Source organism: Drosophila obscura, unplaced genomic scaffold, assembly GCF_018151105.1.
Source record: "Drosophila obscura isolate BZ-5 IFL unplaced genomic scaffold, ASM1815110v1 contig_4, whole genome shotgun sequence".
NCBI classification, from domain to species: Eukaryota; Metazoa; Arthropoda; class Insecta; order Diptera; family Drosophilidae; genus Drosophila; species Drosophila obscura.
This window is the reverse complement of record NW_024542828.1, coordinates 10,691,993-10,710,911: the sequence shown is the minus strand read 5'-3', so window position 1 is coordinate 10,710,911 and position 18,919 is coordinate 10,691,993. Positions and strand designations below refer to the sequence as shown.

General features: G+C 39.5%; 1 protein-coding gene across 24 annotated transcripts in view; it reads right to left on the bottom strand.

Moving 5' to 3' along the window:
* LOC111069896 (glutamate-gated chloride channel) overlaps nucleotides 1–18,919 on the bottom strand; it is a 37,610-nt gene that overhangs the window by 7,434 nt on the left and 11,257 nt on the right. For 9 of the 24 annotated variants that reach the window (XM_022360082.2, XM_022360086.2, XM_022360088.2 and 6 more), the window contains exons 2-7: nucleotides 8,559–8,752; nucleotides 7,519–7,631; nucleotides 3,829–3,899; nucleotides 1,879–1,948; nucleotides 1,342–1,578; nucleotides 1,139–1,273 (exon numbers count right to left, since the gene is read on the bottom strand). In XM_022360082.2, the coding sequence (XP_022215774.1) occupies nucleotides 1,139–1,273; nucleotides 1,342–1,578; nucleotides 1,879–1,948; nucleotides 3,829–3,899; nucleotides 7,519–7,631; nucleotides 8,559–8,620 (688 nt within the window). In that variant the 5' untranslated portion in view covers nucleotides 8,621–8,752. Of the gene's footprint in view, nucleotides 1–1,138; nucleotides 1,274–1,341; nucleotides 1,579–1,878; nucleotides 1,949–3,828; nucleotides 3,900–5,495; nucleotides 5,564–7,124; nucleotides 7,193–7,518; nucleotides 7,632–8,558; nucleotides 8,753–18,919 lie in introns of those variants that run through there. The other 15 variants (XM_022360084.2, XM_022360091.2, XM_022360090.2 and 12 more) reach the window with 4 other exon arrangements.

Sequence of the window (18,919 nt, the reverse complement as noted above, 5' to 3'; positions counted from 1 at the left end):
TATTTGTTTGTATTACGCGCAGCGACAGATCTGCAAAATGGCCGTTCGAGACATGAACGAACATGCCAGGTCTTGCAAGGCAGAGGTGTAGACCTTTAAATGAGAACTAGTCCCTCGTAAATTACGATATTCACTGATTTTAGAGAATTGAAACGAATGTTGCTTGAGTTTTATTTCTCTTCCTTTTTGTTTTTAATACTGTGCTTCATGCAGGGCGCCCTAAAATAACTCTTTAAGGCTGGTGAATGATGGGGGGAAGGGCACTGATTGCGTACGAACTGCTAAAATAACTTCCTCTAAATGCTACTCTAACGTTTGAGGCGTTTAAGGTGCAGTTTTTCCTTAAATAAATACTGAAAATACTTGGGTAAACAAACTCAAATGAATCCATCCTCTACTCGTATTTGCGCTCTATCCCAATATGCGCACACACACAGAGTAGTTTTCCCCAGAACTTGTATAAAAAAAAAGAATCTTTTTGCATTCGTTATTTGCATTCACTCGTCATCAGCATCAGCAACGTCATCATCTTCATCATCATTGGGAATCATCTTCGATGTCTCTTTGTGCAAAGTTTAAACAACGTTGCAGACAATTTCCTCGATTAATTTACTTTCCTTACGGCTTTTGTCGTACATTTTTGCTTCTTACATTTCTTCCGTTTCTTCCCTGCCCTTTTTTTGCTCTCCTGCCCTCCTGCTTCCTGAATAGTTACAAAAACATTTTGCGGGGTAAAAGAGCGCGCGCATGTGGCTCATAAAAAACAGCAAGGTAAAAACTGGTATCTGTGTTCCTGAAAGTGTATCTAAATGCGAGTGTAGAACGACTACTACGACTATGGAATGGAAGTGTTTGTGAGTCGTAAAAACTTGCTGCTTACGGGATTCGATTCGGGGGGGATTCTCGGCAGCAGAAAGCAGGACGCAAAACGATATGGAAATGTGTGCTATGAAGTGGTTATGAGGCTGTTTATAATACATTTACTGAAAAGGTTAAGTGGCATGCAACAAAAACAAGCTATGGAAAAGATAGATACGGATACATGGATACATAGGCGAGTAGAACAGAGTAGAGTAGAGTAGCGAGTAGAGACGAAGAAAACGTTTCGAAGGCGGAAGAGGAACGAACAGAAACGTACCCGTGTTGGTTTTACTGTTACAGTAATCAGTCAAAAACTTCTCCAAAGTGAAGCGAGGTAGGTGTAAATTCTTAACGACCTGCACCGGATCACCTTCCTTCCAAAGGAACACCAAATCATTTGTGGTCCAGCCATCTGTGGTTTGGGTTATGAATGTTAGGTGTTAGTTGGCCCGTTAAATACTGTATCGTTTCAACACTTACAACTGGCCATTCTCAATGAACATATTTGTCTATCCAATGGATATAGTTTGAGATTCATTGGACAAGCCAATGTCAGCGAGATACGTATACTGTACAGAACTGAACCGTTGGGAAAGATGCGTATATACACATTGGGCATGATTATGTTGTGAAAATGTCCCTCCTTCTCGTTTGAGAAGAAAAGATCCGGCATCCAGACTCGGTTCGCCTCCGTCAGTGTGAGGTATTTGAGCCGACCTTTGAAAGATCGGATACAAAAATACATAAAATATTAAAGAAAATGATTATACGCAAAGAAAAGCTTCTGATTTTATATATTTTCAGTTTCTTTTTTTTTTAAGTTTTATATTCTAGCATTTTTATGTATGCAATATTTCAAGTTTATAGTTTCTGATATTTTCTAGAATAAATTTTTTATTTTTTTTTTATATTCTCTGGTATTTTTTTTTATTTTTATAGTATTTTCTATTGTATTGTTCTAGAATATTTCATACTAATATTTTTCGACTTGCACATAAATATTTTTGATTCACTTACCCTGGATATCGTCGAACTTCAGACGCTCATCCGTCCATTGCTCTCGGAATGTTAACTGCACACTGTACTCCTGCAGGGCGTAGTATATTCGAGGGGGGAGGGACCCGTCGAAGGTTGGTGTAAAGAAAAACTCTCATTAGTAAAGGAAATCAAATAGGGGAGCTTTCATGGATACATTTTTCGGTTCAATTCAATTTTCAACTACAATGCAAATTTCAATGGGAATTTTCTTTGTGTTTCGAGAGGAGGAGGTTTTCAATTGAATTTTCATTTTCATTTAATTTTACTTGATTGGGGGTTTTTTTCTTTAAGCAAAGAATGAAATTGATTACGTTATTTTTTTGGTTGGAATATGAAAAAGGCGAGAGCAATGCGTGGCGAAATTTTTGGGGGGTATTTTGTTGTCATGTATATTGAATATATATCTGTTTTATATATAGTATATATATATATATGATTTTAAAGGTCCTCAGCTTTTTTGTTTCATGTCTGATGTCTAATAAATAGTTCATAATGCAACAAAATGCAGGGCATGCAACGTGTTGCACAGGCAAAAGGCAGGCAAAAAGAGCAAACAACAAGCATTAAGGAGTTGGCAAGCTGGAGTGAAAGGACAAAAGCAAAGGCGTCTTAAACATAGAATCATAAACATTTATATATCGTATTTGTATATATCTAAAACATTCCTTAAAAAAAGTCTATAAAATATTGAAACATTAATAATTTTTTTATGGCTTAAAATCTAACTTAAAATTTAAATTTTCATGCGGTAAATCTTTGATAATTTAATGTAGTATTCCTAAGGAATTTTATTCAAAAACACTAATTAAAATTCATGCCAAAAGTGGTCGAAAATGCCACACATCGAAGGAAGGAACGTTTGTAACTCAAAAATTGGGACTCTGAACACACAAAAAGAGTATGGAAAACCCTGTTTGTTTGCCCTAATGAGAGCTACTACCACTTCTGTTGTTGCTTGTCACTCGTAAAACTATCAAAAATGTTAACCGATAAACATGAAAATCCTTTCCAATTAGGAAAAGTGAATAAAAATGAATAATTATTAGAAATAATTTGGTTATGTGGGGCAATGGCAGCTGTCCAAACTGTTCACTTTTTTGTGGCAAGCAAAACTGCAGACAAACTGCAAATGTTGAGTTGTGTAAATGGCTTTGTGGCTAAATTTTCCGTTTATATGCTGCAAGTAAATACCGGTTTTTCATGTATGTTTAAGCATTTTCAAAACCTATTTTCTTGTCCAAATTTGAATTTAAATGAAAACGGAAACCGAAGGAAAATGAAATTGAATGGGAAGCGTGGGTTTTCTTGTGGGTTTCAAAGGTGGTTTAAGGTGAATGGCGGTGGCTGTATCTGTGGTTAGTGGGTTCATTTCTCACTTAAATTTAAGCTTAAATTATAGCTAAGACTTAAACGTAGGTTTTAGTAGTACTTTCGCTGGTATATTGCTTGCATTTAAGAGACCAGAGTTCGATCGATCTCTGACATGTGACATCGTTTGTGGCGTTTGGCGGTGATTGGAAGAGAGAGACACAAAAGCGTTTAAGCAGGAGAGCCTCTGATTCGAGAGAAACGTAAAAAGAAAACCATAAATACTCGTATTTTGTACAATAAAAGATATACACGTATATTTTATACAATATAATTATAAAGTTTACAATTTAATTTAGTTTCTGTTTAAGAAAAATGTACATATATTCCATTGGAAGAGAGGCGCAGCGCCGCCTCTCCCAGGCATCCACAATAATTGGATATTTCTGTATGTATTACGAGCACACACACACACACGCACACACGGCACGCACACACACATTGACAGACAGCGAAAGTGAGAGAAAGTAAGCGGCTTTTGGGGGTGGTGTATTTGTAGCTGTAGTTTTGTGGTTGTGTAGTTGTAGTTGAAGTTGTGCACGATCCTTTGGTCGGACTCACCATTTTGTAATCATCAATCTTCGATATGGATCGCAGGAACATGTTCACCTTCACCATTGTGGCCAAATTAGCTACAAAAATGCATCATCAATCATCGATCATCAATCAATCCCATCCGACCTGAACTTAGTTGGATCATACTTAATCATACTTACTAACTAACTCTTAAGGCTTACAAACTATTTACTTGATGAATTTTCATGTGTGTGCACGAAATGTTATGGAAAATCAAAGGAAAAAACTCATAAAAACTCATCAATAAAATCAGAAAATTTATCAAATATTTAATTGAATTGTAAACCAAAAATATTCGAATGGGGAAAAATGTCTGCATGGATCTCATTTTGAAAAAATGAAATATTCTGTATGTTATGTTTTTTTTTTCTGGATTTAGTTCGCTTGCTAATTGTATTTTTAGTTGTAGTTTCAATTTTTGTTCATTCTATATTTTTTATTTTTTATTTATGGTAGGAGTTTTGCATGGTTTTTCATTGCTCTTTGAAGAATGCATGCCATACACACATATTCAATTACAGTACTGATTTTAGGGGGAAAATCAAAACAAAAAACAAGGAAAACTATTTCCATTGAATTACTTTTTTTCGAGTAGAGTTTTACGGGGTAAAAGAGTGGGGGTTAGAGGTTGTTAGGGGGGACGACACTCACATACACAAAAGCACACACATCGACAAAAACAAGAACACACATTTTCACATTTTCATTTCCATTGTTCCACTAAATATTTTGTACATACGAATAGCAGCATAAAAATTATAAATCAAATTAAGTAAATTTTATTGATAAAAAAATCTCAATATTTTATAAATTGAATCCTCCGCATGAAGGCACATCTGTAGGTCGCATTTTGAGTGAATAATAATTAAATTTGGATACGTGATTAATTCAGTATTAATTTAATAATTAACATTTAACATTACGATTTTTATAGAGTTTTTTTGTACAGAGGGAGAGAGAGCTGTAGAAAGTAATTTTTAATCTAAAAATTAGTTTTGTTTAAAATTAAAAGAGATAGCAATAGAGAGAGAGAGAGAAAGAGATAGATTGAGAGAGACAGATAGACAGCTAGTGAGTGACAGAAGGAGATAGCGAGAGATGTGTATAGGAAAGAGATCCAAAAAGACATTTTTGTTGTTGTTATTTTTATACATTTTTGCTGTTGTTATTTTATAATGAAGAAAAGAAGGAAAAACTAATTCAATTACCAATGCAAACGTAAGAAAACTTTCTAATTTGACAAATGCAAATGGAAATAAAACGAATTCGAGAGAATTTTGCTAAAAAACTTTCGAAAAAAAAACTGAAGTCGAAAATTTACAAAAGGAAATCATCAATGGACGAAAAATCATTTAATCACATCGATAGTCAAACATAGTTCTTTGATATGTATTATAAATAGATATAGATATAGAATATAATATAATATTTATTATAATATTATTTTTCTGTGGTGTTTTTTTTGTCTTTTTGTCCTATGAGAGAAATAGAGCGGAATACAAACAACGACAACAACCCTATCAAGTATCACACGAAGAGAAGGAGGAGAAGGAGTTGAACAGGAGCTCAAAGGGTCCTAAGATTTGCAGTTTGTTTTTTTCTTTTTTTTCTTTTTCTTTTGTGGAGGATTACACGCGGCGTGGGGCACTTACCATAGTCACATCATCGATTTTCGATATACTTCGTACGAATATGTTGACGCGCACAACGGCGGGACCATCTGCAGGGGTAGACGATACATATGGACAATACTTTTTTGGGTACAATACTTTTTTTATAATTTTTTTGTTTTGTTTTTATAAACAACAGTTGTTGGTTGCTCCCGAGAAAATTAAAAAAATTAACCAAAAAAGAAACAAGATTTTATTTGTGGCACCCCAAAAGCAGGCAACACACTTTTCCTTGGTAGTGGCCGCCTTCCAACTGTAATATAGTTTTATTTTATGGCTTTTCTTTTCCCGTTGGCTTTTCTTTTGGTGTTTTTTTCTTACTTAAATTCTAAAGATACAAAGAAGTTAAAGCTATGCGTAAAGAGTATTTCTCTGCTGTATAAGCTAAGTTAAGCTAATACTAAAATTGCTTTTGTTATTTGTCTATGGAGTGGTGGCGGTGGTTTGTGACCTTCGAGGGGGGAGGGTGTTTTTTTGTGGGTTTGGCTCATACGGGGGTGGTGGTGTGTATGTGTGGAAAATGAAAAAAAATACAAATGGAAATTCGTGTGAGTTGTATCGGAAAAAAAACTGCTAATTGATATGCCTTAATAGTTGAATATTAATAGAGCTTTAAGCGTGGATATTTATGTGTACTCGGATATTTTTCATATATTTGTATCGACTATATTTGCGTGTGTGAGTGTGTGTGTGCTATTTTTGCAAATATTTATGATGCTTTTACATTATTAATGATGTCATTGGATGTCATTGCTGTTGCTGTTGTTGCTGCTGCTGCTGTGGCAAAAGTCAACATAAATGAACTGAAAAAATTGAAATCAAAAAACTTTAGTCGTAATTAAATTATCAAACAAAACAAAAAAAAGTCCAATGCAAAATACGAACTCTTGCAAAAACTTTGCGCATCGTTTCGTAATTCAGAGGAGAGGATGGGCATAATCGATTTTAAATGCTCAATAAATGGGTTGTATTAATGGATAAAAAAATACATACATTCATATGCAAAGGGTGGGGCGGGGGAGGGTTGGGCAAAATTGCATTTGAAACGTACTGGACCACCCACTCCGGTAAGTGGGCAACTCTTTCAAGTATGGATGTAGTTTGAATGTAGCCAGGAACTAAACAACAAAAAATAATCGAATTGAGCAAACAAACAAACGATTGACTGCTGGGTCTCTAGAGCCCATCAGAACAACAGGAACGTAAAGATAAATGTACATACAGGAAGTACAGTACAGGAAGACTTGTACAAAAATCTGCCATAAAAAAGTGGCAAAAATCAAACTCAATATGTGTGGAGTGGATGGAGGTGGGGGTTGGGTGGCGGATATATTTATACGCATATAAGAAATAGAGATAACGAAAAAACAAATGTGTGAGTGTGTGTGTGTGTGTGTTTTGTGTGAGGCAAGAGCATTTCTAGATGAGATGTGACAGAGTAAAAGAGAGACAGAGACATAGACAGAGATGGGAGTGTGATTGGGGGGCGTGGGTATTATCGAATCTCTATCCAATTTATCAAATTCTGATATCGAATGACTGTTACTGGCTTCTTTCATTCTTTCTTGCTTTGCTTTGCTTTGCTGGTTCTCCATGTGTGAGTGGACTTACCATTTTGATATCACTAATCGTCATAATACTTCGTACGAATAGATTGATTCTGACTATGGCGGGACCATCTGGCATAAAGTTTGGGTTTAAATTGTGAGTTTATCGACAACATTTTGCAAAAGTGAAGTTATTAACTTAACTAAACTCTGAGCGAACTGAATGGCATACTAAACTAAGTTAGTTACTTAGATTATATCACTATAATTTCGATTCGATTTTTCGTTATACATATATCTAACACTAAATATCATATATGTATGTTTTTTGAGAGCACTTCAAACGGAAAAAAAGCTTTAAAACAAAAAAACACAAAACTAAAAGTTAAGGGTATTCCATATGGAGTAATAGTAGTAGTAGTAGTAATAGTTTGCTGTTATGTTAGGGGTATTCTCACCTGTGCCATTGATTCCGGATGGTCGTATACGTGCGTCATATTTGCCTGCACCTAAAATTTGATCTAAGACTTTTTTCTCCTTTTCTCGGAAATTTATTTTGGCATTATTTGCTCTGAAATCAGGATATGGGGGATAACGTACGAACGGTATAATTTTATAAGCAAATTTTTCTTTGGACAAAAGCTTTGAATTTATGTTGAATATTTTTGGAAAGAAAAGCTTCATACAGCATTATTATTATTATTATTATTTTTTTTTTGTTATGTACAAATTAGAGGTGGAATCAGAGTGTTTTTTTCATTTTGGTTTTAATCATTAGAGAGAGAGAGATTATTATACACTGTCGCACTTATCAGAAGAAGAAACCAAAGTCACATAGAGGATGCGGATTTTCTGCTGACTCTGGCCTCGACTTGAGCGTAAATAATTCCAAAATTTATGCTCCGACAAAAATATTACACGAAAATTTGATTACATTTTAATGAGATAGTGAGAGAGAGGGGGCAGCGGAGTGTACGATTATTCTGTGTTTTGTAAAGTGGATGAAAGAGGCATAAACTACACGACTACTTCAGCCATAAAGTGGAGGGGCATTAACCGATACAGCATATACAATATACATACATATATACATATATCGTATTTACTGCCCCTCGAAAGCGAGGCATGGCTCTGCTTCTGTTCGCAAACAAATTAATGACATTTGTATGTAAATTGCCAATTTTGGAAAGCCACTTTTCCGGCGCTCAAGTGCTGATGTGAAACAGTTGTACGACAGAGCCACGCGAACCCAAAAATTATGAAGAAGAAGCGGTTGGTTGGTTGGTTGGGTGGCTTACTTTTAGCAGTTACTGTATACAGAGAGTACAGAGAAAAGCTGAAGTAGTACAAAATAATTATTATTAAAGCGATAATAAATGGTAGAAAAATCAAGAAGAAGCTTATGCTGGTGGCTTACTATTTGCAGCTACTGTATGAGAGTGTGTGTGTCTGTGTGTGGGAATGTGGGATTGAGGCGGGGTAGGTCTACTGTACTTACAGTGAAGCACTGCAGAGGCTGGCAAAGTAGAAAATCGCCCAGAAATAGTGTCCACTGCCCATGGCTAGGCCTCGGTGTGTCTCTTCCTGCTGTGTGTGTGTCCTTCGGTGCGTGGATGTGGATGTGGATAACTGGTGTGGCTCCCAGGGTCCTTCTCCTCCTCCTTCTGCTCAGATGCTGATGTGTTGTGGCCTCTGAAATGCAAGAGAGAGTGCGGTCAGAAATATTAACTAATTTGATAATGACATCGATACTGGGGTACTTCATTGAATAATTTCTAGCACCTCACAAAACACAAGGATTGGCGCCTTGATTAAGCTTCGGTCTGGCCACCACCTTGACACCCCCAAAAACACACACTGATATCCTGGCGCCTGGCACCTGGCACCTGGCGTTGTGGCATTCGTGTGCGGCGTGTGATATTAAATTGGAAATCAAATTTAGACCAATTAACATACCATTTTGGCCAATCTGTGCCCTGTCATCACCTGAAATGCAATTCAATCTATGCAACGTTCGTGTGTATCCTCCCCTTCACCGTCTCTGTCTCCTGTATTTGTAGATGTGCATCTCTGTCTCTATCTGTGGCTCCGTCTCTTTGCATCTCTCTGTGTGTCTCTCTGTCTCTATCTCTCAGGTCGTGGTGTGTGTGTGTGGCTATAAATTCAATTAATCCTGCGCTATGCCACACACACACACACACTTGATTCCCGAAATTGAAAATTTAAAAGGTTTTGCCACACCAATAAATGAAGCTTTAATCGGTTTCGGGAGGTAGCGACGCTTCCATTAAGTTGCATGAAAAATGCAAATTGCAATCCGCCACTCAGCCACACAACGAACACAAAAGGCCATGCGAAAATAAGGAGTTAAAGTTTCGCTGACCTAAAGATGAAGTTGAAATGCTCTAACGATTGGGGATTCATTTAAGAGCATTTTGGGCCAAGGAATGAAACGTTTTTACTTAAAATATCGAATTTTCAATACTGGAATTGTGTACATATTTTTAACAGGATCAGGATATTTATCTGCTATTTGCAGAACAGTTTCTCCATTCCTTATACCCTTCTGGCATACTCTTTCGACGCATATTCTCACACACACTCGCAGACATTCGCTGCTTGCCTCTCATTCTCTTCGTTTCATTTGTGCAACAATCATTATGGTTTCGGGGCATTTAAAACAATGCCCCACACAATGACTGGCAATATCCCCGGCTGATATCTGCCGGCCAGAGATGCTGCCCCAAACGAGAGGAATGCCTGAAAAACCGAATGGAAAATGTGGAAATCCAGAATACTAGGGGGATGTGCGGTGTGCGTCTGTGCGTATATTGGAATCGAATTAATCCTTTTATAAGAATTTTTCTCTTCACTCCAGTGGACGATGGGCTGCCTGCTGCTGCTGTCTCTGCTGCCACTGCTGCCACTGCTGTTGCTGTTGCATGGGCGATAAGTGCGTGTGGCTGCCACGCCCATTTCTGACGCACATTCAGAGAGAGAAAGACAGACAGACAGACAGAGACAGGCAGGCAGAACGAACGAACATCTGCCGTGGCCATGACCGAGTCGAGTGCCATTATACATAGTTGTTGCAGGCGGCTCCTGTGGCCAGCAGCAGTAGGCAGCAGGCAGCAGGCTGTAGGATTTCCATGCAAATAATCAATTTGTTGAAAGGGGCATACAACACATACACAATGGGCATCATAATAGGAATATGGGTGGCATGGGGCATGCTATATGGAATGGCAACAGGCTACAAACACAGGAGACTGCTGTGCTGGGCAGGGCTGGGCTGGCCATTCGATTGCGATTCGTTCGTGCTGTGTTAATTTGCTGCTGCTGTGCCTGCAATTTTCAACCCATAAATACACGGACACCCACCGGCTGTAGCTGTGGCCATAGTTGCAGATACAGATACACCACAGAAAAAAGGCCAGAAACGGAAGGCCACACCATACACAACCCATCTGTGGGATGAAAAGCAAAGCAAGTGTGATGCTCTTTGTCATCAGAGAGATTGCATGCAAATTGGTTTTGCCATTGAAGAAAAGTGTGAAGAAAATTATGGCAAAAATATGACAAGGGGGAGGGAGATTTGAGTTCATTCTTTTGCGAGACTAGTGTAGATATTTTCATAGGGGTGTTTCAAATCATTTAATGAAGTACGAAAGTTCCGATCTAGGCAACAAAAATGTGCAGCCTCTAGCCAGGTGGCGAGCCAAAGCCTAGGGGAACAAAAATGCCAGAACCGGAATTCAATTATCGGCTTAGGATATTATACTCTATGGGACTACTGTGGGATTACTTTTCATAGAAACAAATATCATACTACTGTCTGAGTACCACTGTGCGACTAGTTCTCATCACTGCCGTACACACGCCCTTGCACGTTCGCTCATGTCTCGAAAAGCACGAAAGTGTTTTTGCAATTTACGTTGCAGCGCGCAATACAAACAAATATTCAGAGCTATTGCTCTGCATGGCAGGCCCTTGCCTGCATCGAAAGGCGAAGAAGGTGACGGTGAAAAGAAACTCTGAAAAAGTGTTGTTGCTAGTATTTACATTGCAATTCTACCTGCGCTCAACTTGCTGATAAGTAACCCCGCATTTTGGTGATATTTCGAGCACTAAGCTTTCGTTTTTGTATTTGTATTGCTCGTTCTCGTTAGCGGTAAAGAGTGCGAGAGAATTGGAGAGTAATTTAAGAATGTTCCGCGTGGGTTGACTTACTCTCGTACCGATCATTCGAGTATTTGGTGGTACACTGTACACAGCCTTGATTCCAAAGCAGAATAAATACGCATTATGATGTATTTTTAGCCCCAATCAAAATCATAAGACCCAGCGGGTGGGTGGGTATAACAAGCAGAGAGGGGAATAATAAGCAGAAAAATAAAACGAAGACCCAACGATTGCACTGGAGGAGAGGACATTGGACCCTAGGAGGTCCCTTATTTTTGTTGTGTTTGTTTTTTTTTTGGCCCGCTGTCAAAGAAAGTTAACAATGCGAATGCGACTGCCAAATGTCCCACATTTGCAGCTTGCCAAAGCAGTTGGCGCCAAATGCCCCTCTACCCCCACCCCATTCTCCTGACTCTATGTGTGTGTGTGTGTGTGTGTGTGGTGTAAATGGGTTTACTTTTATTTCATTTGTTTGTGCGTGAGAGTGTGGTGTCGTCGACACACTTTTCCAGCTTGGGCAATGTTTTTTTCCCCCCCACACAGAAGCAACAACAACAACTGCAGCACTTCTGTCAGTCAGCCGCTGGTTTAGAGCCGCCGTTTTAGCCGCCTTGGTGTTTTGGCCCTGCTGTTGTTGCTGCCACAAGACACAAAAGTTGAATGAACGGAATGGAAAACTGTGGCACAAAGCGATTTAAAGATTGATTATGACTGGAGTTGGGTTGGGGAGGGGGGGAATGTTTTGCTTTGTTAGATTTCTGGCAGAGATGTCATAATTGAAACTAATAATAGAAAAGTCACACTGGGAGAGAGCAGCAGGAATGATCGAACATGTTGCCACAGACAGTGATCGAACAGCATCAAAAAACGTACGCCCCATATTTATTCTCAATATTTTCATTAAATTCAAAAGGACTTATTCCCAAGGATTCCACTGCTGACACTGCTGAATCCTTAGAGCACCAATCTATCAGATTTATTTCACATTTATTCATATTTTTGTTATACCAAAATCCCCGACATAAGTTCCTTCAATCACAATTTTGAAAAGATTATTCAATGGGGGATTCCATTCATTGCTTGGCTGGGGGTTCCAGGGGGGGCTTTTGGGGCTTAAGGGGCCTTATCCCCTTGCAACATAATTTCTTCCAGTGTTTCCAACACACAATCACACATCACACACACACGCACAACCACTACACACACACACACCACTTGTGTATATGCCTGTACATATATGTATGTATCTTCTTTTTTTTTTGCGTTTTTATGCCGGGGCGCTCAGCGGCGCTTGTAGCTCGTTATGTTGATTGGATTTTGTGCCGAACGCCCGCACAGAACCAGAAAGTAGTCCACACACAGATACACACGCACACTATTAAGGCACTTGCGAATAAAGTCAAGTGTTATACGAGTGTATGTCTGTGTATTGTCGGTCTGTGTGTGTGTGTGTGTGTGCCATAAAGCTCTGGGATTCAGTTTTTGTTGCTGCTGCTGCTTGCTGTTGTTGTTGCTTGTTGTTTTATTCCTCCGCTACGCTACGTTTTGCTCCTCGTTTCTTTCGTTGTTGCCCTCCGTTTTTATGGGATGTACTACTATGCAAAAAAATAAAGAATTTTACACTCTCGTTTTTCGCAATATGATTTCTCTCTTTCTCTCTCTCTCTCTCTCTCTCTGTGTGTGTGCTGCTCTCTCTCTTTGGTTTTTATTTTCTTTGCTAAATTGTAAGTAAGTGGGCTTAGTAGCATTTTGCGTTTAGGACCTCTTTCTGTGTGTGTGTGTGTGCTAGGATTTGCATAAAGCTCTCACCTCCTCCGTGTGGTGTGGCATGATGGCGGCTGCGGCGGCGGAGACTTTTGATTTAACTTTAACATTTTACCAGAGCAAAGACCAGAGACAGTTTCCACATTCAGATAAACATTGAATTCAGTTGAAGCCGGAAACGACAACCACAATAGCCCCCCGGCCGACATCGCGCGCGTTGGTTTGATGACATTTCGGCGAAAAAGCCAAAATTGGAGAAAGAAAAGCGAACGAAACGAGCAGACAGGCAGCCATACAGAAAGAGAGACAAGTGAAAGGTGTGTATGCAAAAGGTCAAAGTGCGTTTGCATAGCAGCGAGAGAGACAGAGAGAGAGAGGTGCTACAGGAGTTTCAATAGAGATACTTTTGAGTGGTAAATGGGAGCAAGGCAAAGCAAATGCAATTGGAAGAAGTATTTATTTTGAATGTTTGTTTAATCTTTTTAAAATATTTATTAAATTTTCTTACACTGTAGAGAATTTAAAATTCTTCAAAAGCCTCTCAAACTGCATCTACAATACTCTTCTAAAGCCTGTTGCCCTTTCCCTCTAAAATTGATTGCTTTACATCAATTTTTCCATTGAATTTTCGCTTAAACTTTCTTTGCACATCTCGCAAATGTCAGAGCTTGAACTTTCACCATCTCACAGAGCTGTCAGGAGCAGGAGAGGCACCAAAAGGTCACGGCTTGCGTCCAATACACTCTATCCACCAGGCCTCTCCCTCTTTCTCCTGCTCTCTAGCGTCCCGGCTCTGTTGCACTCATGCTCTCATAATTAATTGAAATGTCAATACATTGTTTGTGCTGGCAAAAATATTAATGAAACGAGCCGAAGAAGCAAGCAGCAGGCAGCTACAGCAGCAGCAGCAGAAAAGGAGAATCTCTGGTCAAAGGGCAGTGTGTGCTCTATTATTAGCTTCCAAGGAGTATGGGCGGGGCGGGGGGGGAAGGTTATCATCTATCAAAAGGGTGGCGTATACGTGATATTTATAGGAAGGGAAATCTGAACTTTAACTGGAAATTAACTTGCATGAAAATTGGTTGCTGCTGCTTCTGCGAAGGGGAAACGGGGATTTATGGCCGTTAACAAATTGTACCTCTGGCCCCCCCTGGCCCACTGGCCTCCTGGTGCCTGGTGCCTCGTGCCTGGCCAGAATGGGTCAATAAACCAAATAGTAGACCCCTAAAGGCGATAAAAATGATAGACCACTGGCATGCCACAGGGAGTAGGGAAGGAGGGTGGTGGAGTGTGTGTGTGTGTGGCACCGGGGGCATGTGTGGGTGTGCGCGTGGGCGTGGCAGTAGTCAGGACAACACGCGATAAGCGCGCGATTAGAAGTCGTGCGCTGCTGCTGCTGTTGCGCCCACCGTTTGATTCCCTTTTAAAAATGCACACGCACGCAACCCACACACAGATAGATGGTAAATATACACACACACACCGATACTAAGCACACACTGATACAGTTAGACATTTCGCATACACATAAATCACATATTCACATGCGCTGCTTTGCGGCCATTTAATGGCTGTCAAGATAAGCTTTCAGGGCTTTCGCATTGCGCCCATCCATGCCCCTCAATTCCACTCTTTCTCTCTCTCTCTCTCTCCTCTGTATCTGTGTTTGTTTTTGCATCTGCTGTCTTTGTCTGTGACTGTCTCTGTCTCTGCCCGTGTTTGTGCGGCTGCCACAGTAAATAATTCCCTAAAAATGGTGCAAACGCTAAGCCGCCCGCCTGTCAAAGTGCATTTTACTGTTGGTTCGGCACTCCGCTAGTAAGTGTGGCCCGCCAACCCCCAAAACGTTGCATGTCACTGCAGCAAATTGGTAAAAAATATATTTAAGCTTTTGCAGAAACAAAAATAAAAAGAAAAAAACGGGGAGTTTTTCTAGCTATTCAACGCAAAAAAGAAAATTTGTTCAACCTTTTTTTTACTAATATATATTTTAATATATATAATATTAATATATATTAATATATAATATATATTAATATATAATATATATGTTTAATTTATTTATTCCCACAATTTTTACTACTGAATTAACTGGAAAACAAGGATATAATTTCTTTATATTTTTCTGCAAATCTAAATAATTTTTAAATGATTTCTTAGATATAGTAAATATGTTTTCCTTCCTTATGGTATTTCAGATTCTACTTCAAATTTTAAGTCACTGGAGGCGTTAGTTGGAAAGAATATTCTGACTTTAATCCACTTGGAAAACTTCCTTTCTTTCTTACACTTTTCTTCAGCACAAAACTTCTCTACATATTTGTAATTGTTCTGCCCATCAAAAACTATATTTTCATGTACATATGAAGGCTCTTTCCCTACTTCTTTATCGCCTCCTTGGATTAAATCATTGATCATCTTTTTGGTTGCCAGAAACTTTTGCTTATCGCTCATATGTGAGAGCGCCTCATCCTCCTCGCTCGTCTTTCAATTAATTTTGTGGCTGTTGGATGTGTAATCGGGAGAAGTTGGCCGATGGAATGGAAACATTTCAATTAAGTGGAACTCCTGGAAGATTGAGGGCTCCAATGGGAGAGGAGCCGCACAAAAAACTTTTACATCAAATATCCCCGAAGGAATGGGAGCATTCGCTCAAGTTTTCTTCAAGTTTCAAGTGCCCCCGAAAATAGTTGGCATTGCGCATACACTCGAGTATCCTGCTGTATCCAGCTGTATCCTGCTGCCACGAATGGGTATATCCTGCTGCTGCTGCTGCTGCTAAAACACACAGATACGGAACGGGGAGTATCTGCTGGATAGCTGCTATCCAGCGGATGGATGGAAAGTGCTTGGCCAAATGACCAAATCGTTAACCGAAAGCCGAGACTCCTCACTCACTTACTTGGGGTCCAAGGATTTTATGTCCTGCCATGTCATGCTATGGTGCCGGCTGCCGGCTGCCTCCTGCCGCTCGCCTTCTCGGTTTCATTGTCAATTGACACTTTTTGTTGCCGCTCTTGGGGCGCTGCTTCTTGGGTGTCGCCACCGATTTGAGCTGCTGCTGCTGCAACTTGATTGCATTTTCACAGACTGAAAAGTGGGGGGAGGACTGAAACTGAAACTGTTTGTTTTTTATGGCTGTGCTGCAGCAGCCCCTCGACTGCTTATTGCTTTCCGGGGGTTTTTCCTTGTTTTACTGCGAAAAGTTTTCCTTTTTTTTTTTGCGCTTTTGCGCTTGTTGCAACATTAACTGTGTTGCAAATTGAAAGCGAAGCGAAGCGGTTGTTGCAGCTCTTGCGGTAGAGCGAGTGAGATTTATGTGGGCGATCAAAAAAACCGCGCTGGCACTTTTGCTAATTAATTGCCATAGGAAATGAATATCAACTTAAATGTATTTAGTGTTTGATTAATGAATAATTGATGCCCCCCCGAAGTCACGACACTGCGCCTTGCCGCAGAACTCTTTCAACTCTGCAAAAAACGGAAGCACTTTCACCTGCACAAAAAGGCAGAAATAAGGAGCAGGTGGGCAGCAAAAAGAGAGAGAGAGAGAGAGAGCTGAAAAACGTTGACATTTTTAGCTTCATTAATCATTCAAGTGGATCCCCCAATCACCCAGTCCCGATTCCATCCCGCGGACGTACGTCCGTCCGTCCGTCCGTTCGTTCTGTTATTAATTACAGAAATGGCATAAACCTCCACTCTGCAAACATTCAAGTCAATTAAAAGAGTGAAAAATAAATAAGCCAGCGCAGGAAAATACACCAGAGCGAGAGAGCGAGAGAGAGAGAGTGGAAAATCTCCCATGGGGTGTGGGCGGCAGGAAATGCCATTAAATGGCGGAGGAAATCCACCTGCGGAGCAAAATCAGAGGAAAAGCGGACCGAGCGCTGTCGCAGCTCATTTAAATTCATTTAACAAATATTCGAATTATATCTCAAAAATAATCCACAAATTATAATGCGCGATACGTGCCACAGTCTCTCTATCTCTCTCACTCTCTCTTCCTGATTGAAATTGAAATTTTAATTGGTATTCAAACGAGACAGCAAAAATATCAGTTTTTATTTCCACATTTTTTTTGGCAAAACTTTTGGCCGCACTCCCGGCTGCTTTTTCCATTTCTCAATTATTTTTTTGTTGGGATAATTTCTTTGTGTGTGGTTTGTCGTTGGCTATCGCTCAAACTGCAGAGTCCTGTAAAACGGCTTTTAAATATATTCTTTGAGCATCTAAAACACTTTCCAAGTATTTTCCATATTTTTTTATTTTATTTTACATTTTCCAAAAGCTTCTCCTCTTCTCTCTCTCTATTTCTAGAAGATCTTTCTCTTTTGTTCTTGCAAAAATTGGATATAACATCAACATAAACATGGGCCAAATTGTAGCAAAAAGTGTAACCAAAACTGTAGCCAAAAAGTCTATGAAGAGATGGAGAGAATGTAGAAGGAGAGTGGTGGGGGATAGTGGGAGTGTTTCCTGCGTTCCTTTTGTCCGCTTGGCCATAACCAGAAAATGACAAAAGCCATGTCAACAGCATGTTCAAGAGGGTTCCAGAGTCCAGAAGAGTGAGAGAGAGACAGAGAGGGTTAAAGGGGGGGTGTTCTGTGGGGAGTGGGCTTCGAGTTCCAGTTAAGACAATGCCGCATGTGTCCGTGTGTCCTTATCCGTGTTGCTTGTGGCCAGAAAAGTCTTACAGAACTCAGCCCCCACTCCCCACTCCGCTCCGCTCCGCTCTCTACCACGCTGTTCTGTTGGCCCTTCTCCAATTTTTGGTTACTTTTCCGTGTGCAAAGCCCCAAACAATGGACACGATAATTTATTCATATTTTATGCCACACACACACTATCTACTGGCCCTTGCCTCCTGCCCCTCACGGCCCCTGCCCTTCCCCATTGCATGAATGAATTTTTAAATAATCATAAATTTCTAAATTTACACAGGAGACACACGAAAGCGACACTGAAGACACATGGCCACACTCACCCAAACAATGACCAAAAGTTGAAAAATCTTTCGGCAAACAAAAGGAATTTTAATGAATATTTTTGCAGGATATGGGATGAAGCTCTGATGCTGATGCTAGTGTGGTCTCTGCTTCGAGAGTGTTGATAATTGCCACATAAATTTGTGCAACACTAAAAGAGGGTAAGAGAGAGAGGGAGAGAGAGCAAGCAGTGGCAGGAGAGAGAGAAAAATGTGTGAAAACTATTTGAGAGATTTTCATTATAAATAAAATGTCAGCGTTGACCCAACAATTTGGCTCTTAATATTTATTATATATTTGCATAATGCATGCAATCAAATATTTCTCTCACATGAAAAGAGCAGAGAGAAGACCCAGGGGAGATGGTATAAAATATGGGACATTTGAAGGTCGTGCCACTATAAATATTCAACGAGTTATTCAGTCAGACATTCAGACATATGTATGTATGTACATACATTTCGCATTTAAATTATATAAAATATGCAATGCGATGGCCAAAAGACAGCTGCAATCAGAGGGTAATTCTAAGGGAGTGGAAGAGCAAAGTAAAAAAAATTCGGTGGGGGGATATTTTTTTATTTATTTATTTTTTCGTTTATAAAATTCCATCAGATATCCCAGTAAGTGGGTTCCACTTTCCACACTAATCAGAGACCATTATGAGGATCATTTGATGGCCAAGTTCCATTTATTTGAATGCCAAAAGACCCAGAAACAATGAATAATATTTATATAAATTCAAGAATAATTATAGAATACAATTTTCCCCCTCCCATATTGCAAAGTGCACCTGAAAATTGGCAAATTTCAGCCGTGGAATCCACTAATGAGCTTTTTTTCTGTGGTTTTTATTACAAATATCATTGAATATTTCGAGTGTTTGTGTGTTCGAGTGTTTACCCATGAGTCTCATCAATTGCAT